Source organism: Somniosus microcephalus, chromosome 17 (assembly GCF_052327205.1).
Source record: "Somniosus microcephalus isolate GS21.2 chromosome 17, FLI_Smic_1.0, whole genome shotgun sequence".
Taxonomy (NCBI): domain Eukaryota; kingdom Metazoa; phylum Chordata; class Chondrichthyes; order Squaliformes; family Somniosidae; genus Somniosus; species Somniosus microcephalus.
In genome coordinates, this window is record NC_141003.1 from 41,244,815 (window position 1) to 41,263,236 (window position 18,422).

The window sequence follows — 18,422 nt, forward strand, 5'->3', positions numbered from 1 at the left end:
TTACTACGTCCTTCTGGAGCCAGCTCCTAATCAATTGACATGGTAATAAAGAAGTGCCAGTCCACTCTGGCTGCCACCCTGTCTACATTCCATCACCCATCCCATCATTCATTCCATCTTTTCCAAATGCCAGTCCAAGCATCAAGGTAGTAATCAGGAAGCACAGGGTGAGATAGAATGCACAAGTGATCAGGAAGAAAGGGTGTTGGATGAAGAGGATGTTGACATCTGTGGTTCCCTTGAGAGGGTCATCAATAGGGGATTTAGGACTTTGAAAGATACCATTCATTTTGCTTTCCCAGATACATGCAACAGCACCAGTGGCCTAGAAGACAGGTCTTCTCAGGATGCTGCATTCTCTTTAGGAATACAGGTCCAGTGACTCTGCTTGTCATGTCTCCCAGAAGCCTGAACATGTTGCTGTGCAGCACAGGATCAGGTTACCTAAGCATCTACACTTGAGATGTAACCTGCAGCTGTTCCTCCTCCAGACAGTAGCTGCTGAAGACAACAGCTGCCTCAGTTCCAGGAGGTTCATAATAACAGTCAGCAGCTGGCCAATTCATGCTCTCAGGTGTGGTTTTAAAAGAAGCTCACACCTAGCTACCAGTACTGATGCACGCAGAGGCAGAAAAGGGAAGTACTATGGGCATAACAGAGTATCAGGCATTTCTTGTGTTTAGTGTAAAACAATATATTCACTTCACACTTATTAACTTGTTGGTATTCCAGTGGAATTAATGAGGGTGCTGGGATTGGGGTTTGTTGTGTGCTGATCAGAAGTGAGAGAAACATATTTTTGGGTTAACAATGTTGTGGGAAAAGGGTGGTGATTAAGGGTATGGGTGCTGCTGGAACTTCGGGAGAAAATCTTTTATTTTTAAGTGAATGTGTCCTTTATGAGAGCACTTCTAATGTTTCTGGGTCCTACCACAGGCTGACCATCTGGTTCATCCTCAAGTTCTTGCTGACCACGATCTTTGTCCTCATCCTGCTCCCTTATCCCAGATGGTTCATTGTTCTCTGCAGCTGGAGTATAATAGTGTATAAGGCAGCAGGTGATTACTATATGGGCCACTCATGCTAAAGAATACTGTGGAGCTTCATTAGACCTGTCCAAGCAGCACAATCCAATTGTGTGTTCTATCGTTACTCTTGTGGCTGAATGGACCTCATTGTATCTCTCCTCAGTCTCCCTATGAGGAATCCTGGCCAGGGTTAGGAGCCAGGTTTGAATAGAGTATCCTTTCTCTCCCAGAAGCCAACCAGATACTTGCCTCTGGTCTAGTGAAAATTACTGGTGCAGATGACTGTCTCATGATGAATGCATCCTGACAGCTGCTTGGGTAATGCAAGTTGACATGCAGGATCTTGTGGCAGTGGTCACATTCCAGCTGAACATTTAAGTAGTTATGGCTGTTCCTGTTAATATTTGCCATGGCATCAACATGGTGCATACATGGCCATATGGATACAGTCCGCAACCTCTATTACTGTGAGAAACCCCGCCACCATGAAAATTCATAATCTGTTTTCTCATTGAGCTGCTGGTCATTGAAAAAACAAACAAACAGGGTAGCTCTAGTAAAAATAGCATCAATGCCCTGTCTGATACAACAGGGCACAGCAGACTTGACATGTTGCAAAGATCCCCTGCACTTCACTGGAATGTTTGTCCCACTAAGCACAATGGAGAGTGACCTCACTGTGAAGATAAGATTTTGTCTTCATAAGACTCTACCATGGTCCTTCCTACCAATATGGATTATACAGTGGTCACTCTTACCAATGCTATCATGGAAGGTTGTTAAAAATGAAGTCAAATAGATTACTCCCTTGCGTTGGTTCCTTCACCACCTAACGCAGGCCCAGTCTGGCAGCTGTGTCCTTCAGGGCTTGGTCAATGGTGGAATTATTGAGCCACTCAGTGGTGGACAAGAAGGGCAGTAGCTAGTCAGTTGTTAGATAACTGATGAGCTTGAGTTTGAGCCCTCGCTAAGGCTAGGGCTCAAGCAGCAGAAAGGAGGAGCTCCTCATGAGTAGCATAGTGATCATCACAACTCACTGTTAAATATATGAGTGCATTGCTACTATTCTCCTCACCAGTGGTTCCAGAGTGGGAGGTACAGCGCTTCAGTTTCCTCTACCAAGTTCTAAGTAACACAATTATAGTAGGTATCGATCCCTCAAAATGTGAGCACTTGTTCTCATACCCAGCCTATGGGTAATGGCTTCCTGCAGATGGTGGCCCAAATTTCGGCATGTCCTTTTCAGTTATTGAGGGACATCCAACTTCCAAGTGGTGGAAGGACCTACACAAGGCAACTTCTGACATGCTCACCAGCCTGATGTTATAGCTGTTCAAGTTAGATGCCTTATACTAAGTTTACTTGTCATCAATTGCATAATACATATCCTCATTTGAGGGGCGTTGCACAGATGTACTCACCATGAGGCTGACGCCCCTTCCAGGGTAATCAGTGACAGGTTGGTATAGCTCTGAGCCCTCTCTCCCTGCAACTGTTTCCCTTCTAGTGCCATAAATCTACCTCACGACTTGGCCCTGGACCTCACGCATGAGCTAAAGGAAGCCCTTCTGTTGTATGCTTACAAATTCTGATCTACAAAGGAGAGCTGTTTATGTATAATCTGCGACAAACTTTGAGACTCCGCTGACATTGAACAAAAATGGGGGGGGGGAAAGCTCCCTTTGCCCCTTCTCAGTAAGATCCTGGAGGACTGTCCAGGCAGGAGTTGGCATCTCATAGATATCAATATGAGTCAAGATTGGGACAGATGCTGCGTCATTCTTCCAACTACCCCTGTAATACCTTTTTGGGTCCCCTCACGAGCTGTAAAGATGATAATACTGCACTTGGGCACATCCACCAACCTATTCCACTGGTTCGCCCAATGTTCCAAATGACGATTTGAATGTACTATATCCCCAAGTAATTCTGTCAGCAACACAGTATCTGAAAAACGCAGCAATTTTTCTGGAAATGCCTGGAACAGAGACTTCGGGCAGGATTTTCATTGGGCCGTGGAGGCGGGATTGGAGGCATGTGGGGGGTTAAAATCCCGAAATTGGGGGGCACAAACCCATCCCGCCCCCCCAACCTGCCTCCATGCCAGTTTCAAAGGAGGCGGGTACCCGACCCGCACTGGGACCCGCCTCCCTGAGGCGGGAAGTGGATTAGTGCCAATTAACTGCCTGTTAACAGGTAGTTAACAGGCAGTTTTTAGCCTAACCCCTATTTTCATTGGTGAAATGTGGGATTCCCGACGGCTCCAAACCACGCCAAGTTAGCGAGGCGGGCCGTCGGGATGAAGGGCTTGGAGGGGTCAAGATGTCCGGTGTTCAGGTGAGTGATGGGTGCATGAGTGCAGAGGTAAGTGTGTTTAAAGTGTTTAAAGAAATTTTACTTACATGTACTTACCTTTACAGCCTTCCTTCCTTCAGGTCTCGGGAGTCCCTCATCTCGCCGGCACAGAAAGCAGAATGGCCGCAATCTGTAAAAAGTTCCAGCATTCAGCTTTCTGTTCCGGAGAGATCTCTAAATCATCCTGAGAGGAAGGAATTAACTTAGCGTACAGATTGTCAGTGTTTGACAGCTTCAAACAGCTGTCAAACGCTGATATTTCATCTGTCAAAAGGTCTTGACAGATGAAATATCAATCTGTGATGTCACCTATTGCCAAGTGGCTCTTAATTGGCCTGCTGTGCCTGCTGGGCGGGCTCAACAAGGTCAATCAAGTCAAAATCATGTGGGTTGGCTAGGACTCGATGGAGGCGGGACTACAACCCTGAAAGTTGTAGTCCCGCCTCCTCAATGAAAATCCAGCCCTTCAAGTCGATCTCTTAATGCTATCCAACATATCATTGATGAAAGCATCAAGTAGGACCTTTACACTGAATCTTTTAGTCCACAACTGGTGGATTTCTTGCCAATAATGTATCAATATAGTTAGAACTTATTTGGTTTCAACTTTAAATTCTCATTTTTATCCTTGCTTAATTAACTAAGCAGGTTTGGGGATTCTAGTAGTTAGTAACTTGTCTTTTTCTAATTGCGAGCCAGATGCTATGAAGTTCAAGATAATCAACTGTTTTCTGGGCCTCATTACAGGAATTATAGCATCATCCTTCCTGTGGCTGAGCACCTTGGACTGATGAGTCAGCTTCGGATTGGCAATCATCGATTTTTGTGAATATTTTGACCTTCTGTCTCTTACAGCCATGAAGAAGTTGGAAGCTATGCAAGTACATGACTAAATCTTGGATTTTATCCTAAAGAGAGAGGTTCCAAAAGTTTCTCATTCACCTTTACATGGATCTTGGAGCTAGAGTACACATCCTGGATAAAATCCAAGATTTAGTCATGTTTATGGAGCAAAATGTGTTCTGTGAAACCTCATAGTGCAGTGACTAAACATTAAGGGCAGGGAGTGATGGCTTCTCTCTGAAAGTCTCACCATGTGGTCGTGGCACTTTGTTAGCAAGTTACTTACCTTTCAGCACATGTTGGTTCATTAAACTTTTTCCAACATTACAGAGCATCATTGGGGACATGTCATTGACTGCCATTGCCACCTCCTTCCACATCACACAGGCAGCTGCATTGGCAGGTTTTTCATTTCCAACCCCACGACCCCTTCCACCTAGAAGGACAAGGGCAGCAGCGCATGGGAACACCACCACCCCCAAGATCCCCTCCAAGTCACACACCATCCTGACTTGGAAATATATCGCCGATCCTTCATCGTCGCTGAGTCAAAATCCTGAACTCCCTACACTAACAGCACTGTGGGAGTACAGTCACCACATGGACTGCAGCGGTTCAAGAAAGCGGCTCTCCACCACCTTCACAAGGGCAATTAGGGATAGGCAATAAATGGTGGCCTTGCCCGCGATGCCCACATCCCATGAATGGGAGAAAAACTGATCCAGACATTTAAATCACGCTTGAGGATTTAGACTCAGCCTTCCTCTGCTCCCCTACCTGAGTTTTCTGGGCTTTCCTGCACATAGATAACCAATTGCTTGTGTCCCTCCCATCCTGGTCCCATCCAATAATATTCCAATAAGTTGACCCTGGGATTTGTGACAGGGTCAGTTTCTATCTCTATGAGAGGATGGAAGTCTGCCTCGCCGTATTTCTGGGATCAGAGTGAAGGGCTGGAATTTCAGGGCCCATGAATCTCTAAGTTCCGGAAATTATGATTTGAAAAGGGGAGATTCGCTGAAAGTGGCTAAAGGACACTTACCACAGATGAAGCTCCAAATTTGCCCACACAGAATAACAATCAAATTGGTGGTTTAAACCTTATTTTATTAAATGGAACAATAAATGCAGGTCTCAGCTTTCATTGTCTTTAACTTCTTTGCATCTATTTGTCTTATTAACAATTAGCAGCTTGGATAGAAACAGATATTTGACAAAAGCACTCTTGCTTTTATGTTTAGGTGTTACATGACCATATTGCATACCGGTATGAAATTCTTGAAGTGATAGGTAAAGGATCCTTTGGACAAGTGGTAAAATGTATGGACCATAAAGCAAATGAACTTGTGGCTATCAAGATGATAAGGAATAAAAAGAGGTGAGTTGCATACCATATATATGCGTTTGATGCGGAGATATACTTTTCAACTTGTACGCGGTTAATCCTACTGATGCATGCTGGAAACTGGGGCACAGGCTTAGATTACAGCATCTCCCCATAACTGACAGAGGGACACCCCAAAGAAAAAAAATATTAAGTGCAATCGCAGGCTTTTGAAAGAGACCAAAGCCTTGAAGTTAAAAACCTCAATGAAGGTACACAAAGGACATTTTTATAATTAAGTTTAATAATTTTATTGTGAAATAATTCTCTACGTCATTATTGGCCCAGAAATTCGGGTCTCCACGGGTGAGTACGCACGGGGTACTCACCCGTAAGCCCAATGGAAGTGCTGGTTTCCTGCATGCACTGCGCATGCGTGGGAAACCGGCACTTCCGTTCCCCTGAAAGCAGGGTTCAGAGGTCGAACATGTGCGCGGGGGAGGCTGCGCGTGTGCATCGAACTTCGTTTTTTTTTACAGGTTTTCCCGGGAAGGTAAGTCTGCAGAATTTACACATATAAAAAGCAGGCGTAAGGCCTGCTTTTTCCAAGGTAAGTGGTGAATTAATTAAAATTAAAACATTTTTTCCACAGGTTTATTATTTTTAAATACTTTAAAGCAAGGTAAGTTTATTTTTAGCCCCGTTAGAAAATAAAATTATTTTTTTCAAAAATTTAAATTATTGTTTAAAATAGTTATTTTATGTAATTTATAGTTTATTTAAAAAATGTGATTTAAAAAAAAAATTATTTGAAGATTTAGTGATGTCTTGTAAGAAGAAAGGGCCCGTAGTATTTCTAAGTTTGCCAGCACTTCCTGTCAGACTTATAAATGGAGCATTCCCTGCACCGATTGGCTCCCCATGGCCCACGTGATCCCAGGGGACGCTTCGAACTAACTGCACCCCTGGGATACGCAAGCACTGCGCGCCGGCAGCTGGACCAGGCCCCGGATCGGAATTCCACGGGGGCCCACAGCTCAACGGCCGGTGTGCAAGGTAAGTGCAGGTCGGGGGCTTACACCCGCGGGAAGCCCCCGACCCGAATTTCTGGGCAAGCATGTTGAAATTTAGGATCTCCCACCAAACTTGAATAAAAGTACAATCCTTCAGAATTACCACTGTTTATATTAATGATTTTGTTTTGCTTGTTGTTTTTGAGTTCTGAGTTGAATATAAATAAAAGAAATAGAGTTGGTAAAACAATTTAGCTCATTTACAAAATATAATGATTAAACAATGACAAATTACAAAATGAAAATTTTATTTGTCACACATGTAACATTCTGCATTTGCTAAATAAATAGCTCCTTACGTATAGTAACCTACATTGTTTTTACATCAGGAAAACTTGGAATGCTTGCTTTATCATGTCTTTCCAGTCCAAGAAACTTCCTTTTACTCCTTTGCCCTCTGCTTTCCCACTATCTCTCCTTCTATGTGGTAACGTCCCTCTTATTTCCCCTCTATCTGAGCACTTATCAGGTGGAGCACACCCAAAGTGCACTTTGTTGCATGTGATCCGAACCCATCTGTATTTCCGGGTTCAGGTCATTAGCATTGGCTCGATGTTTCCCGGACAGGTGCCTATGTCCAGAACTGGGGGTGGAAATTCAGCTGCTGCTACAGGCTTGAGAAGCCTGCTTTCACAGCAATGGCCGCCAGCAGCAGGGCCTTCTATCAGCTGTCCAACTAGAAGGCATCTAGGCCAAACGTCTTCCTGCTGGCCTGTGTTTCTCCAAGATATTTGTCCAGTTTTACCATGAAGAGATCTAAGCTACTTGTCTTTTCACCCTCCCTTGGTAAGCTATTGCACAACTGACCATGCTCTAAATAAAGTGATGTTTCCTTACGTCTTGCCTGAATCTACCTCTTCATGGCTTATGCTTATGTCCCTTCATTCTGCTGGCTCGTCCCAGCGCAACTAGCCCCAACTCTTCTTGCTGGCCCTGTTGAATGAAAAAGTTTAATTTTCTGTTGGAATTCCAGTGGCACTCAAGCCCCACTTAGATCCTCTGATCTGACTGAGGTTGGTGCAAAAGCTACTGCCAACTTCTTCTGGGAATCTCTGCAAATGAGTGCCCCGCTGGCAAAAAGGAAGGAAATCAGCCCTCTCACCTCATTTATATAATTGCCCCTTTGCTTGCCCCTACTTCAGCCACAAGATCTCCTTGGGGATCCCCAGCAAATAAAGGGAACAAAGACCTGGTCCTAAAAATTCAATTGCGCAGTGCCTATTTCTCGCCCGAGGGTGAGACCCAAGGGCCCAATATGATTTGTGGCGTGTGCGCACTCAGTCCACACCTGAAGAGCACAGCAAGCCATATTGCTTATATTGCTTATATAAAACAGACATTAAACTATGCAAATCAGGAGCCGAATGCCTGTTTCAGGCCCCCTTGGCGAATTGGGTTGCGATTGAGCGCAGCGTGCACCGTGCATGCTATGGTCAGTTTTCTCAGGCACACAGCCGCCAAACCAGCGGATGCTGCCACCAAAAAAGTAAGTAAATTTTTTTAAATCATATCCAACTACCATTAACAAAAATACATCCCAAAATGCTTAATAACCCAAACAGTGAAAATTGATCATCACAAATGCCTGAATGTGGAGCCAGCAGGAGCTCCACCTTAAAACTACGGGCCACAGCTGGCATCTGCTCTCCACACTCCTGATTGCCTCCACCCCCGCTCCCCCCAAGACCTAACTGCTACCTTTAGCTGCGTCCCTGCCGGTTGATCTGGCCCTGCCCCCCGGCGACAGCGAGCTGCCTCTGGAGCCGCAGCTGGATATACAACTGAGGCTGGTGGACCAAATTCTCAATTTCAAATTTGAGTACAATCCAATTTCCATGTCCTGATGTCATGGGTCTCTGCCTTTTTTCCCTCTCCCTAATACCTTGGAATTGAGCACTCCCCATGTACATAACAGAGGAAAATCTGTCCACTTCCCTGCTGTCCTGTGGTTGTATCTTATAGAATCATAGAATGATACAGCACAGAAGACCATTTGGCTTATCGTGCCTGTGCCGATTCTTTGGTAGAGCTATCCAATTAATCCACTTCCCTGCTCTTTCTGCATAGCTCTGCAAATTTGTTCCCTTCAAGTATTTATCCAATTCCCTTTGAAAGTTGCAATTGAATCTGCTTCCACCACCCTTTCAGACAGTGTATTCCAGATCACAACAACTTACTGTGTAAAAAATATTTCCCTATGTCGACTCTGGTTTTTTGCCAATCACCTTAAATCTGTGTCCTCTGGTTACCGACCCTTCTGCCACTGGAAATAGTTTCTCTCTATCTACTCTATCAAAACCGATCATGATTTTGAACACCTCTATCAAATCTCCTCTTAACCTCCTCTCTGCTCTAAGGAGAACAACCCCAGCTTCTCCAGTCTCTCCATATAACTGAAGTCCCTCATCCCTGGTACCATTCCAGTAAATCTCTTCTGCACCCTCTCTAAAGCCTTGACATCCTTCCTAAATTGTGGTGCCCAGAATTGAACACAATACTCCAGCTGAGGTCTAACCAGTGTTTTATAAAGGTTTAGCATAACTACCTTGCTTTTGTACTCTATGGGCTCGAATTTCCAAGCCCCGTGGAGGCGGGTTTAGAGGCGGGAGTGGTGGGAAAATTGCAGAATCGGGGGGCAGGAGCCCATCCCGCCAATGTCCCAGGAGGCGGGTATCCGACCTGTGCTGGGAGCCGCCTCCCCGAGGCGGGAAGGGGATTAGTGCCAATTAACTGCCTGTTAACAGGTAGTTGACAGGCAGTTTTTTGCCTAATCCCTATTTTTAGCCCTGAAGTGTGGGCTTCCCGACGGCTCCGAACCACGACGCCAAGTTAGTGAGGTGCACCGTGGGTCTGAAGGGGTTGGAGGGGTCGAGATCCGTTGTGCAGGTGAGTGATGGGTGCATGTGTGCAGAGGTATGTGTGTGAGGTGAGTGTAAAGTGTTTTAATAAGTTTTACTTACCTTTACTTTCTCCTGCAGGCTTCCTTCCTTCAGTTCTCTGCAGTCCCCCAGCTCACCGGCACAGAAAGCAGAATGGCCGCTGAACTGTCGAAAGCTGCAGCCTCTGCTTTCTGGTCTGGAGAGCTCTCTAACTGAGTCTGAGTAGAAGGACTCAAGTTAGAAGACAGATTGTCAGGGCAGGATTTTCATTGGGCCGTGGAGGCGGGATTGGAGGCGTGTGGGGGGTTAAAATCGCGAAATCGGGGGGCATGAACCCAAACCACCTCCATGCCAGTTTCAAAGGAGGCGGACACCCAACCTGTGCTGGGAGCCGCCTCCCCAAGGCGGGAAGGGGATTAGTGCCAATTAACTGCCTGTTAACAGGTAGTTAACAGGCAGTTTTTAGCCTAATCCCTATTTTTATTCCTGAAGTGTGGGATTCCCGACATCTCCAAACCACGCCAAGTTAGTGAGGCGGACCGTCGGGCTGAAGGGCTTGGAGGGCTCGAGATGTCCGGTGTTCAGGTGAGTGATGGGTGCATGAGTGCAGAGGTAAGTGTGTTTGGTGTGTGTAAAGTGTTTAAAGAAGTTTTACTTACCTTTACAGCCTTCCTTCCTTCAGGTCTCGGGAGTCCCTCATCTCACTGGCACAGAAAGCAGAATGGCCGCGAGCCAACAAAATCTGCAGCATTCTGCTTTGTGTTCTGGAGAGATCTCTAAATCAGCCTGAGAGGAAGGAATTAACTTAGTGTACAGATTGTCAGTGTTTGACAGCTTCAAACAGCTGTCAAACGCTGATATTTCATCTGTCAAAAGCTCTTGACAGATGAAATGTCAATCGCTGACGTCACCAGTAACCAGGTGTCCCTTAATTGGCCTGCTGAGCCCGCTGGGCGGGCTTAACAAGGTCAATCAAGGGAAAATAGCGTGGGTTGGCCACAAGTCGATGGAGGCGGGACTACAACCCAAAAAGTGGGAGTCCCACCTCCAAAAGCTCCCCATTGACAAAATCCAGCCCTATGCCTCTTTAATAAAGCCAAAGATCCCATATGCTTTTATAACAGTCTTATCAACTTGTCCTGCCACCTTAAAAGATGTGTGTACATACACCCCCAAGGTCTCTCTGTTCCTGCACCACCTTTAAAATTGTATCATTTAGTTTCTATTGCGTCTCCTCATTCTTCCTACCAAAATATATTACTTCACACTTCTGTGTTAAATTTCATCTGCCATGTGTCTGCCCATTTCACTTCCTGAAGTCTGTTCCCATCCTTCTGATTGTTTACTACATTTTTGAGTTTTGTGTCATCTGCAAACTTTGAAATTATGCTCTGTATACCCAAGTCCAGGACATTAATATTTATCAAAAAGAGCAGTGGTCTCAATACTGACCCCATGGAAACACCACTGTATATTTCCCTCCAGTCTGAAAAACAACTGCTCACCACTGCTTGCTGTCCCTTAGCCAATTTCATATGCATGCTGCCACTGTCCCATTACTCCCATGGGCTAACAAGTCTATTATGCGGTACTTTATCAAATGCCTTTAGAAGGTCCATATACACAACATTAATCGCACTACCCTCATCAACCCACTCCGTTACTTCATCAAAGAATTCAATCAAGTTAGTCAAACATGATTTGCCTTTAACGAACTTTCATTTATTAGCCCATACTTTTCCAAATGCAAGTTAATTTTGTCCTGGATTATTATCTCTAAAAGTTTCCCCACCACCGACATTAAGCTGACTGGCCTATAGCTGCTGGTTTTATCCCTCTCTTTTTTTAAACCGGTGTGTAACATTTGCAATCCTCCAGTCCTCTGGCACCACCCCCATATCTAAGGAGGATTGGAAGATTGTGTCCAGAGCCTCTGCATTTTCAACCCTTACTTCCCTCAGTAAGCTAGGATGCATCCCATCTGGACCGGGTGACTTTTCTACTTTGAGGACTGCCAACCTTTTAAGAACCTCCTGTTTATCTATTTTTATCCAATCGCTACTACCTCCTCATTTACTGCTACATTGGCAGCATCCTCTTCTCTGGCAAAGACAGATGCAAAGTACTCATTTAGCACCTCAGCCATGCCTTCTGCCTCCACAAGAAGATATCCTTTTTGGTCCCTAAGCAGTCCCACCCTACCTTTGACTATCCTTTTACCGATAATGTATTTTTCTTCAAGATACTTGTCCAATTTTATATCGAAGAGACCTAGGCCTAGAAATTGAGTAGCCTTAGCGCCGCATTTGAGGCGCTAGAGGGCCTAGCGCCGGAGTTATGGCCAGTTTAGAAATTCCCTGGGGCCCTAGAATCGGCGGTAGACCGGTTGTGCTGCGCCGGCACTGATGACGTCATCGGTGTGCGCAGCATCCCGGTTGCCATGCCGACGGGCCCCAGCGCCGAAATTCAGTTGCGGCCGCCTCGCCCGTGGCAGCCGCAACTAAGACTCTGGCAACAGAGTCTTACATCAGTTAGCACCTGCGCCTTAAGGTCGCGCGGCGGCCGGCCGCTTTCCCGCCGGCCGCCTGCCCGCACCTCCCTCCCCGGACTCCTCCACCCCGCCCCCCGCGGAACAGATGCTTCCGGGCTGCGAGCCCGGCACTTCCCCGAGGTGCCGGGCTCATTTTTCTGATGAGTTTACCGGCCAGCGGGCGGGTGCAGGCAGCTCCTCCTTAACTGAAGGAGGAGGCCTGCACTTCCCGAGCCTGCCGCACCGCATCGGGCGCCGCAGCGCCGGAATAGCGCCGCAAAGCGGCAGGTAGCGCCCATTTTCAGGCGCAAACACCCTTCAGTAGCGCCGGCAGCCGTTTGGGCGCGGCGCTACTGAATTTTTGGCGCGCGCAGGGGGACTTAGCGCCGGCGCTAACTTTCCGGCGCTAAAGCCCTGGCGCGGCGCCAACTGAATTTCTAGGCCCTAAGCTCTACACCCTCCCTTGGTAAGCTGTCCCATAACTGACCATGCTTTCAGTAACATAATGGGGAGAATTTTACCCCCAAAAAATGGGTAGGTTGGGGTCAGGTGGGAGGTTAAAAGTGTTAAAAAACTGATTCCCGCCCACTTGCGCTTTTAACGGAGGCAGGTTGGGGGGCGGGCATCCAACCCGCCCCCAAGAGGCAGGTTGCTCATTTTAATATTATAATGAGGCTGGCATGCCTCAGATTTAACCAGCATTTCAAATTTAACTGTGGCTGGTCGGGTTTCTCAGGCCTCGGAGAACCCGCCAGCTAAAGTAAGGTGAGGGAGGACTGCTGGATCCAGGAGATAAGTGCCTTTATACTTACCCCCTGGATCCAGCGTCCCTGCCTCACCCACCCCACGATTGGTAATAAGGCCCCCGATTTCCGCTTACGAGGCCTCCAATACCCCCGAGACCTCCGATTTCCCCTCGCGCCCCCCCCCCCCATGAGGACTACTGATTCCCCCCCCCCCATAAGGCTCTGATCACCTTCCTGGACCCCCCCCCCTCCCTCCCCACCCCTCCGCTCCCAACCTGCCTCCCAATTAAAAGTCTGGCCAACGTTTCCTAAAATCTCACCTGAAACTACTTGTTCATGGCCTATATTCATGTCTGGTCATTCTGCTGTCTTGTGCCAATACAAATAGCCATGACTTATTCTCTATGTCCTTGATCTTTAATCATATTCCCCCTCAGCATTTTCCTCTCCTATAAGATGAGTCCCAGTTCTTTGAACCTATCCCATGTGTTTATTTTTCTCCCTTACCATTTTCATACCTCTTCTCTTTACATTGTCAAGCCCAGACATATACTTTCTGTAGTGTGAGATCCAAAGTAGCATTTAATATTCCAAGTATACTCTGACCAGTGCTCTATATAACAGCAAGACACTTAATAGCATCTATACTACTTTCCTCTTTTTCTGCAGACCAACATCCCATTGGCTTTTTTAACATCAGCCAGACAATGGTTTGATCGATATATCTAGTAAGACTCTCAAATCTGTTTCCTGATCCAGCTTGGTCAGTATTTTCTCATTAATCCTGTAATCTCATTGCCTGGTCCATTTTGTTTTTACCTCTGTACTATTCCTTTTTCTTTTAAATATTAAACTGAAGAATTTGTTTTACGTTGTTGACTACACCAACATCTTCACTAATCTTGCACTTGTTTCTGTAGTCAGTGACACTAAACTTTCATGTTTAATCCTTTTCCCCCTGATGTACTTTCTTGGTTTCCTTAGCAATCCCAAATTTGTATGGTTGCTCTGGAAAATTTTGTTAATGCTCTAGCACAATAGTTGGAGCCTACTATTTCTTCTTTGCTTTCCTCAAGATCATAAGATGCAAACCATCAGTTCCTGGTGATTTGTATACCTTAAGTTTGAATAGCTTTCTTAGTAGCATCTCTCTTTGAATAATATCTTCCACTAGCTGTTCCGCCCTAACTTCTGGTGATTCTACACTCTCACTAACCACCTCCACTGTGAAAACTGAGGCAAAGTACTCAATGTAGCTGTCATTTCCTCACTCTCCACTACAAGCTTGCCTCTTTCATCTCTTAGCAACCATACCACTAGCTTGTCTATCCTGTTAATACAAATTGCTTACAGTAAACCTTTTTATTGCCTACATGTTGTTTTACGATTTTTCTATCATACTTCCTCTTTATCTTTTTAATCTCCTTTTTTGTAACTTTCTAATATTTGTCATAGCTTTTATTTCTATTAACTGCCCTGTAAATGCTAAATGCTCTTTAGTTTCTGATTTTGTCTGATCCCCAAGAAACCTCAGCCTTAAGTGCACCTTTTATCTCTTACAGGAATGTACTTGATTTGTACCCTTTCCATCTCCTGTTTAAATATTTCACATTATTAATTTATAGTTCAGTTTGCTGATCGTTTTTCTTCCAGTAATTTATGCAAGATCCCTTTTTAATCATTTTATAATTTGCATTATCCAGTCAAATACTCATGTCCTTAATTTTTCATTTCTCTTTAATATTTTACATTAAACTGAATTATACTGTTTTCCCAAATGTTCCCCAACTTTTAGGTTGACACCTTGCTCTGCTTCATTACCCAGAACCAGGTCAAATAGTGTTGAAAAATAGCAATATATTGACTTAGAAAACAGCCCTGAACAAGGTTGCAAAAAAACCTCTCCTTCCTCACCACAAACATTTCCTCTATCCCATTCTATCTTAGTATAATTAAATCGATTATATCTATATTGATAATACATGCCTCTCTAATCTGTCTACACATATGATCCTTAATTTCCTTTCTACTGTTTGGCATTCTATAATATACTCCCAGTAGTGTGACCAATCCCTTCCTATTCCTCAGATCAATCCATAGGGATTCTGCTTGGACCACTTACCTAATTAAATCCTTATGCTGTATTGTATGATATCTCTAATTGATGTCACTACCCTTCTTCCTTTCTTCATGCTGAGTCTCTCCTGAAAGTTTTATACCTAGGTTAATTCCTAATCCTGACCCAACTGCAGCCATGTTGCAGTTACTGATATTATGTCATGATTTCCTATTTTAATTATTGACTAGCTCTCCAATTTTATTTCTCAGACTTTCTGCATTAATATATATATACATTTCAGTTTGAATTCCCTTGGAAAAAATATCTTTTTACTCAGTTTATGCAATAATTGTTATGGAATTTTAAATATAAACAAAAGAAAGCACAAGTGGTGTGATCACTCTCCTCTCTCTCTCTCACTCTCTGCTCTGATAGGCTTTCTCTGAAAAATAAGCATTTGAAAATAGCTTAAATCTGAAACTTTACCTGATAAAAGTTTTTAAAATCCATTCGCCAGCTTATTTTCAAATTATTGGAAAAAAATAAGGAAACTCACAAATCCTGTTACAGCATGAGGGGTATATGTGCACAAATCATTGAAGGTGGCAGGGTAGGTTAAGAAAGCGGTTAAAAAAGCATACGGGATACTGGGCTTCATAAATAGAGGCATAGGATACAAAAGCAAGGAAGTTATGATGAACCTTTATAAAACACTGGTTCGGCCTCAACTGGAGTTATGGCCCAGAAATTCGGGTTGGGGGCTTCCCGTGGGTGCAAGCCCCCGACCTGCACTTAGCTTGCACGCCGGCCGTTGAGTTGTGGGCCCGCGTGGGATTCCAATCCTGGGCCTGCTCCAGCTGCCGGCGCGCAGTGCTTGCGTATCCCAGGGGCGCAGTTAGTTCGATGCGTCCCTGGGATCACGTGGGCCATGGGGAGCCAATCGGAGCAGGGAATGCTCCATTCATAAGATTGACAGGAAGAGCTGTCAAAACTTATAAATACTACGGGCCCCAAAACATCACTAAATCTTCAAATAATTTTTTTTTTAAATCACATTTTTTAAATAAACTATAAATTACATGAAATAACTATTTTAAACAATAATTTAAATTTTTGAATTTTTTTTTTTAATTTTCTAACGGGCCTAAAAATAAACTTACCTTGCTTTAAAGTATTTAAAAATAATAAACCTGTGGAAAAAATGTTTTAATTTTAATTAATTCACCACTTACCTTGTAAAAAGCAGGCCTTACGTCTGCTTTTTATATGTGTAAATTCTGCAGACTTACCCTCCCGGGAAAACCTGCAATTAAAACCTAAGTTTGATGCGCACGCGCAGCCTCTCCCGCGCACGTGTTCGAACTCTGAACCCCTTCGTTCAGGGGAACGGAAGTGCCGGTTTCCCGCGCATGCGCAGTGCATGCAGGAAACCGGCACTTCCATTGGGCTTACGGGTGAGTACCCCGTGCGTACTCACCCGTGGAGACCCGAATTTTTGGGCCATTGTGTCCAATTCTGGGCACCGCACTTTAGGAAGGATGTAAAGGCCTTAGAGAGGGCGCAGAAAAGATTTATGAGAATGATTCCAGGGATGAGGGACTTCAGTTACGCGGATAGACTAGAGAAGCTGGGGTTGTTCTCCTTGGAGCAGAAAAGGTTGAGAGGAGATTTGATAGAGGTATTCAAAATCATGAGGGGTCTAGACAAAGTAGATAGAGAAACTGTTCCCATTGGCGGAAGGATCGAGAACCAGAGAACACAGAATTAAGGTGATTGGCAAAAGAACCAAAGGCGACATGAGGAAAATCTTTTTATGCAGCGAGTGGTTAGGATCTGGAATGCACTGCCTGAAAGGGTGGTGGAGGCAGATTCAATCGTGGCTTTCAAAGGGGAGTTGGATAAGTATCTGAAGGAAAGAAATTTGCAGGGCTATGGGCAAAGGATGGGGGAGTGGGACTAGCTGAAGTGCTCTTGCAGAGAGCCGGCACAGGTTCGACGAGCCGAATGGCCACCTTCTATGCTGTAACCATTCTATGATTCTATCATAGGTTTAAGTAGGTTTAAGTTTATACACTGAGAGAATCATGCCGATGCATGTTGCGAAATCTGTGCACTGCACATTGCCAGACTGCAACATACTGGGAAATACAGTCACAGGTGTAGTTGGTACAGGAAACTTTTTTTTATCCGGGACCGACGTGGTGCCGGTTCATCAAAAATTCCAGATAACCGAGAGCTATAGTTAAAAGATACGGAGAGCTGAGAGCTCCGTATAAAGCAACAAACCCTGTTGCTTAGCAACAGGTGCAGAACAATGGCCACAAGTTCCAAGCGTCTCTAGCTTAGCAACAGCTGCAGCCACACCCAATTGCACAGCAACAGATTGAGGAAGGCAAGTAATATGAAGTAAAACTTACCTGAACCTACTCCTTAATTTTGCCGGTTAACCGAGATTTCCGGTTATTTAGGTGCCGGTAAATCGAAAGTTTCCTGTAAATCCCTATCAGCTACAAGTCTCCAAGGAAACACAATGGTACTGCTGGGCTAGGAGCCTGACGGTGTAGATGCTGGGCTAAGGTTAGCCCCCTGCCATTGCTAGGTTTGGATCAGCCTGTTTGCTGTTGTTACTAGGCTGAGACCTGAATGCTGAGGATTGTGAGATCATCAGTGCATCTAGGCAACCCTCAACAATAATCAATGATATCATTGAACACTGTTGATTGACAGGTATTTGCAGACAAAATAATTAATGTAACACGCAGCAATTTTCAGGCAAGGTAAACCGCTGGTCTGTCTAGCCTCCCCATCCAATTTGCCACAAGATTGCTGTTCTATTTTTTGGGTCTTCTCTACCCTTCTTTAATCTAGATTTTTTGGCTATTATTTCTTCAATCACTCTCCTAAGTGGGTCCCAACTCCCTAGGCCTTGGAGAATGTCTTTACTACCCTTACATTCTAGGTAAAATATTCAGGTCTGTCAATTATCTTTAAGCTACTAGAATTATTCTTATGCCTCCACTAGTCCTCGATAAGCAATATAACATAACATTAGATTTTGTTACTTTTAAACATATTAAGCAAAATTATTAAATAAAAAGTTAATCATTCGCAATAATATAACATTTTTATGTAGAAATTCTGTCCTCTTCAAAGGGGAAAAAACCAAAAAGTTCACAAATCTAAATACCTCTGTAAACAATTGCTATACACACACCTCCCCCTGCTTGTCTTCCTACGAGCTATGGGCACTAGCTAAAATCCTCCTGCCTCTCTTGAAGATCTGTTTGTTTGATTGATTTATATTCTGAGATTCTTATCCATTAGTTCCTTTTCATAGCTTGCGAGCTGTTGCTTGTTATAAATTCATAACTGCCAGCCTCATATTTAAAAAATAACAGACCATCATATTTGTAACTGAACTGATCCCATAGTCTGTGAATTTTTGAAAGTCATGTGTTAGTTTATCTTTCAAACCTCTTATAGGGTGACTATAACAACGAACTTTGCAACATATGTAATGATACAGCTTTGAGGCTGTGCAGCTGACCTCTCAAACTCTCATTTGAACATAAGAAGTAGGAGCAG

The 18,422-nt window shown here is 44.4% G+C and overlaps 1 protein-coding gene across 1 annotated transcript in view; it reads left to right on the forward strand.

Annotated features, from left to right (window-relative positions):
* Positions 1–18,422, forward strand: part of dyrk4 (dual-specificity tyrosine-(Y)-phosphorylation regulated kinase 4) — a 190,957-nt gene that overhangs the window by 45,228 nt on the left and 127,307 nt on the right. Inside the window, exon 6 of the mRNA XM_086010256.1 lies at positions 5,468–5,604. Coding sequence (XP_085866382.1) covers positions 5,468–5,604 — 137 coding nt within the window. The remainder of the gene's footprint in view (positions 1–5,467; positions 5,605–18,422) is intronic.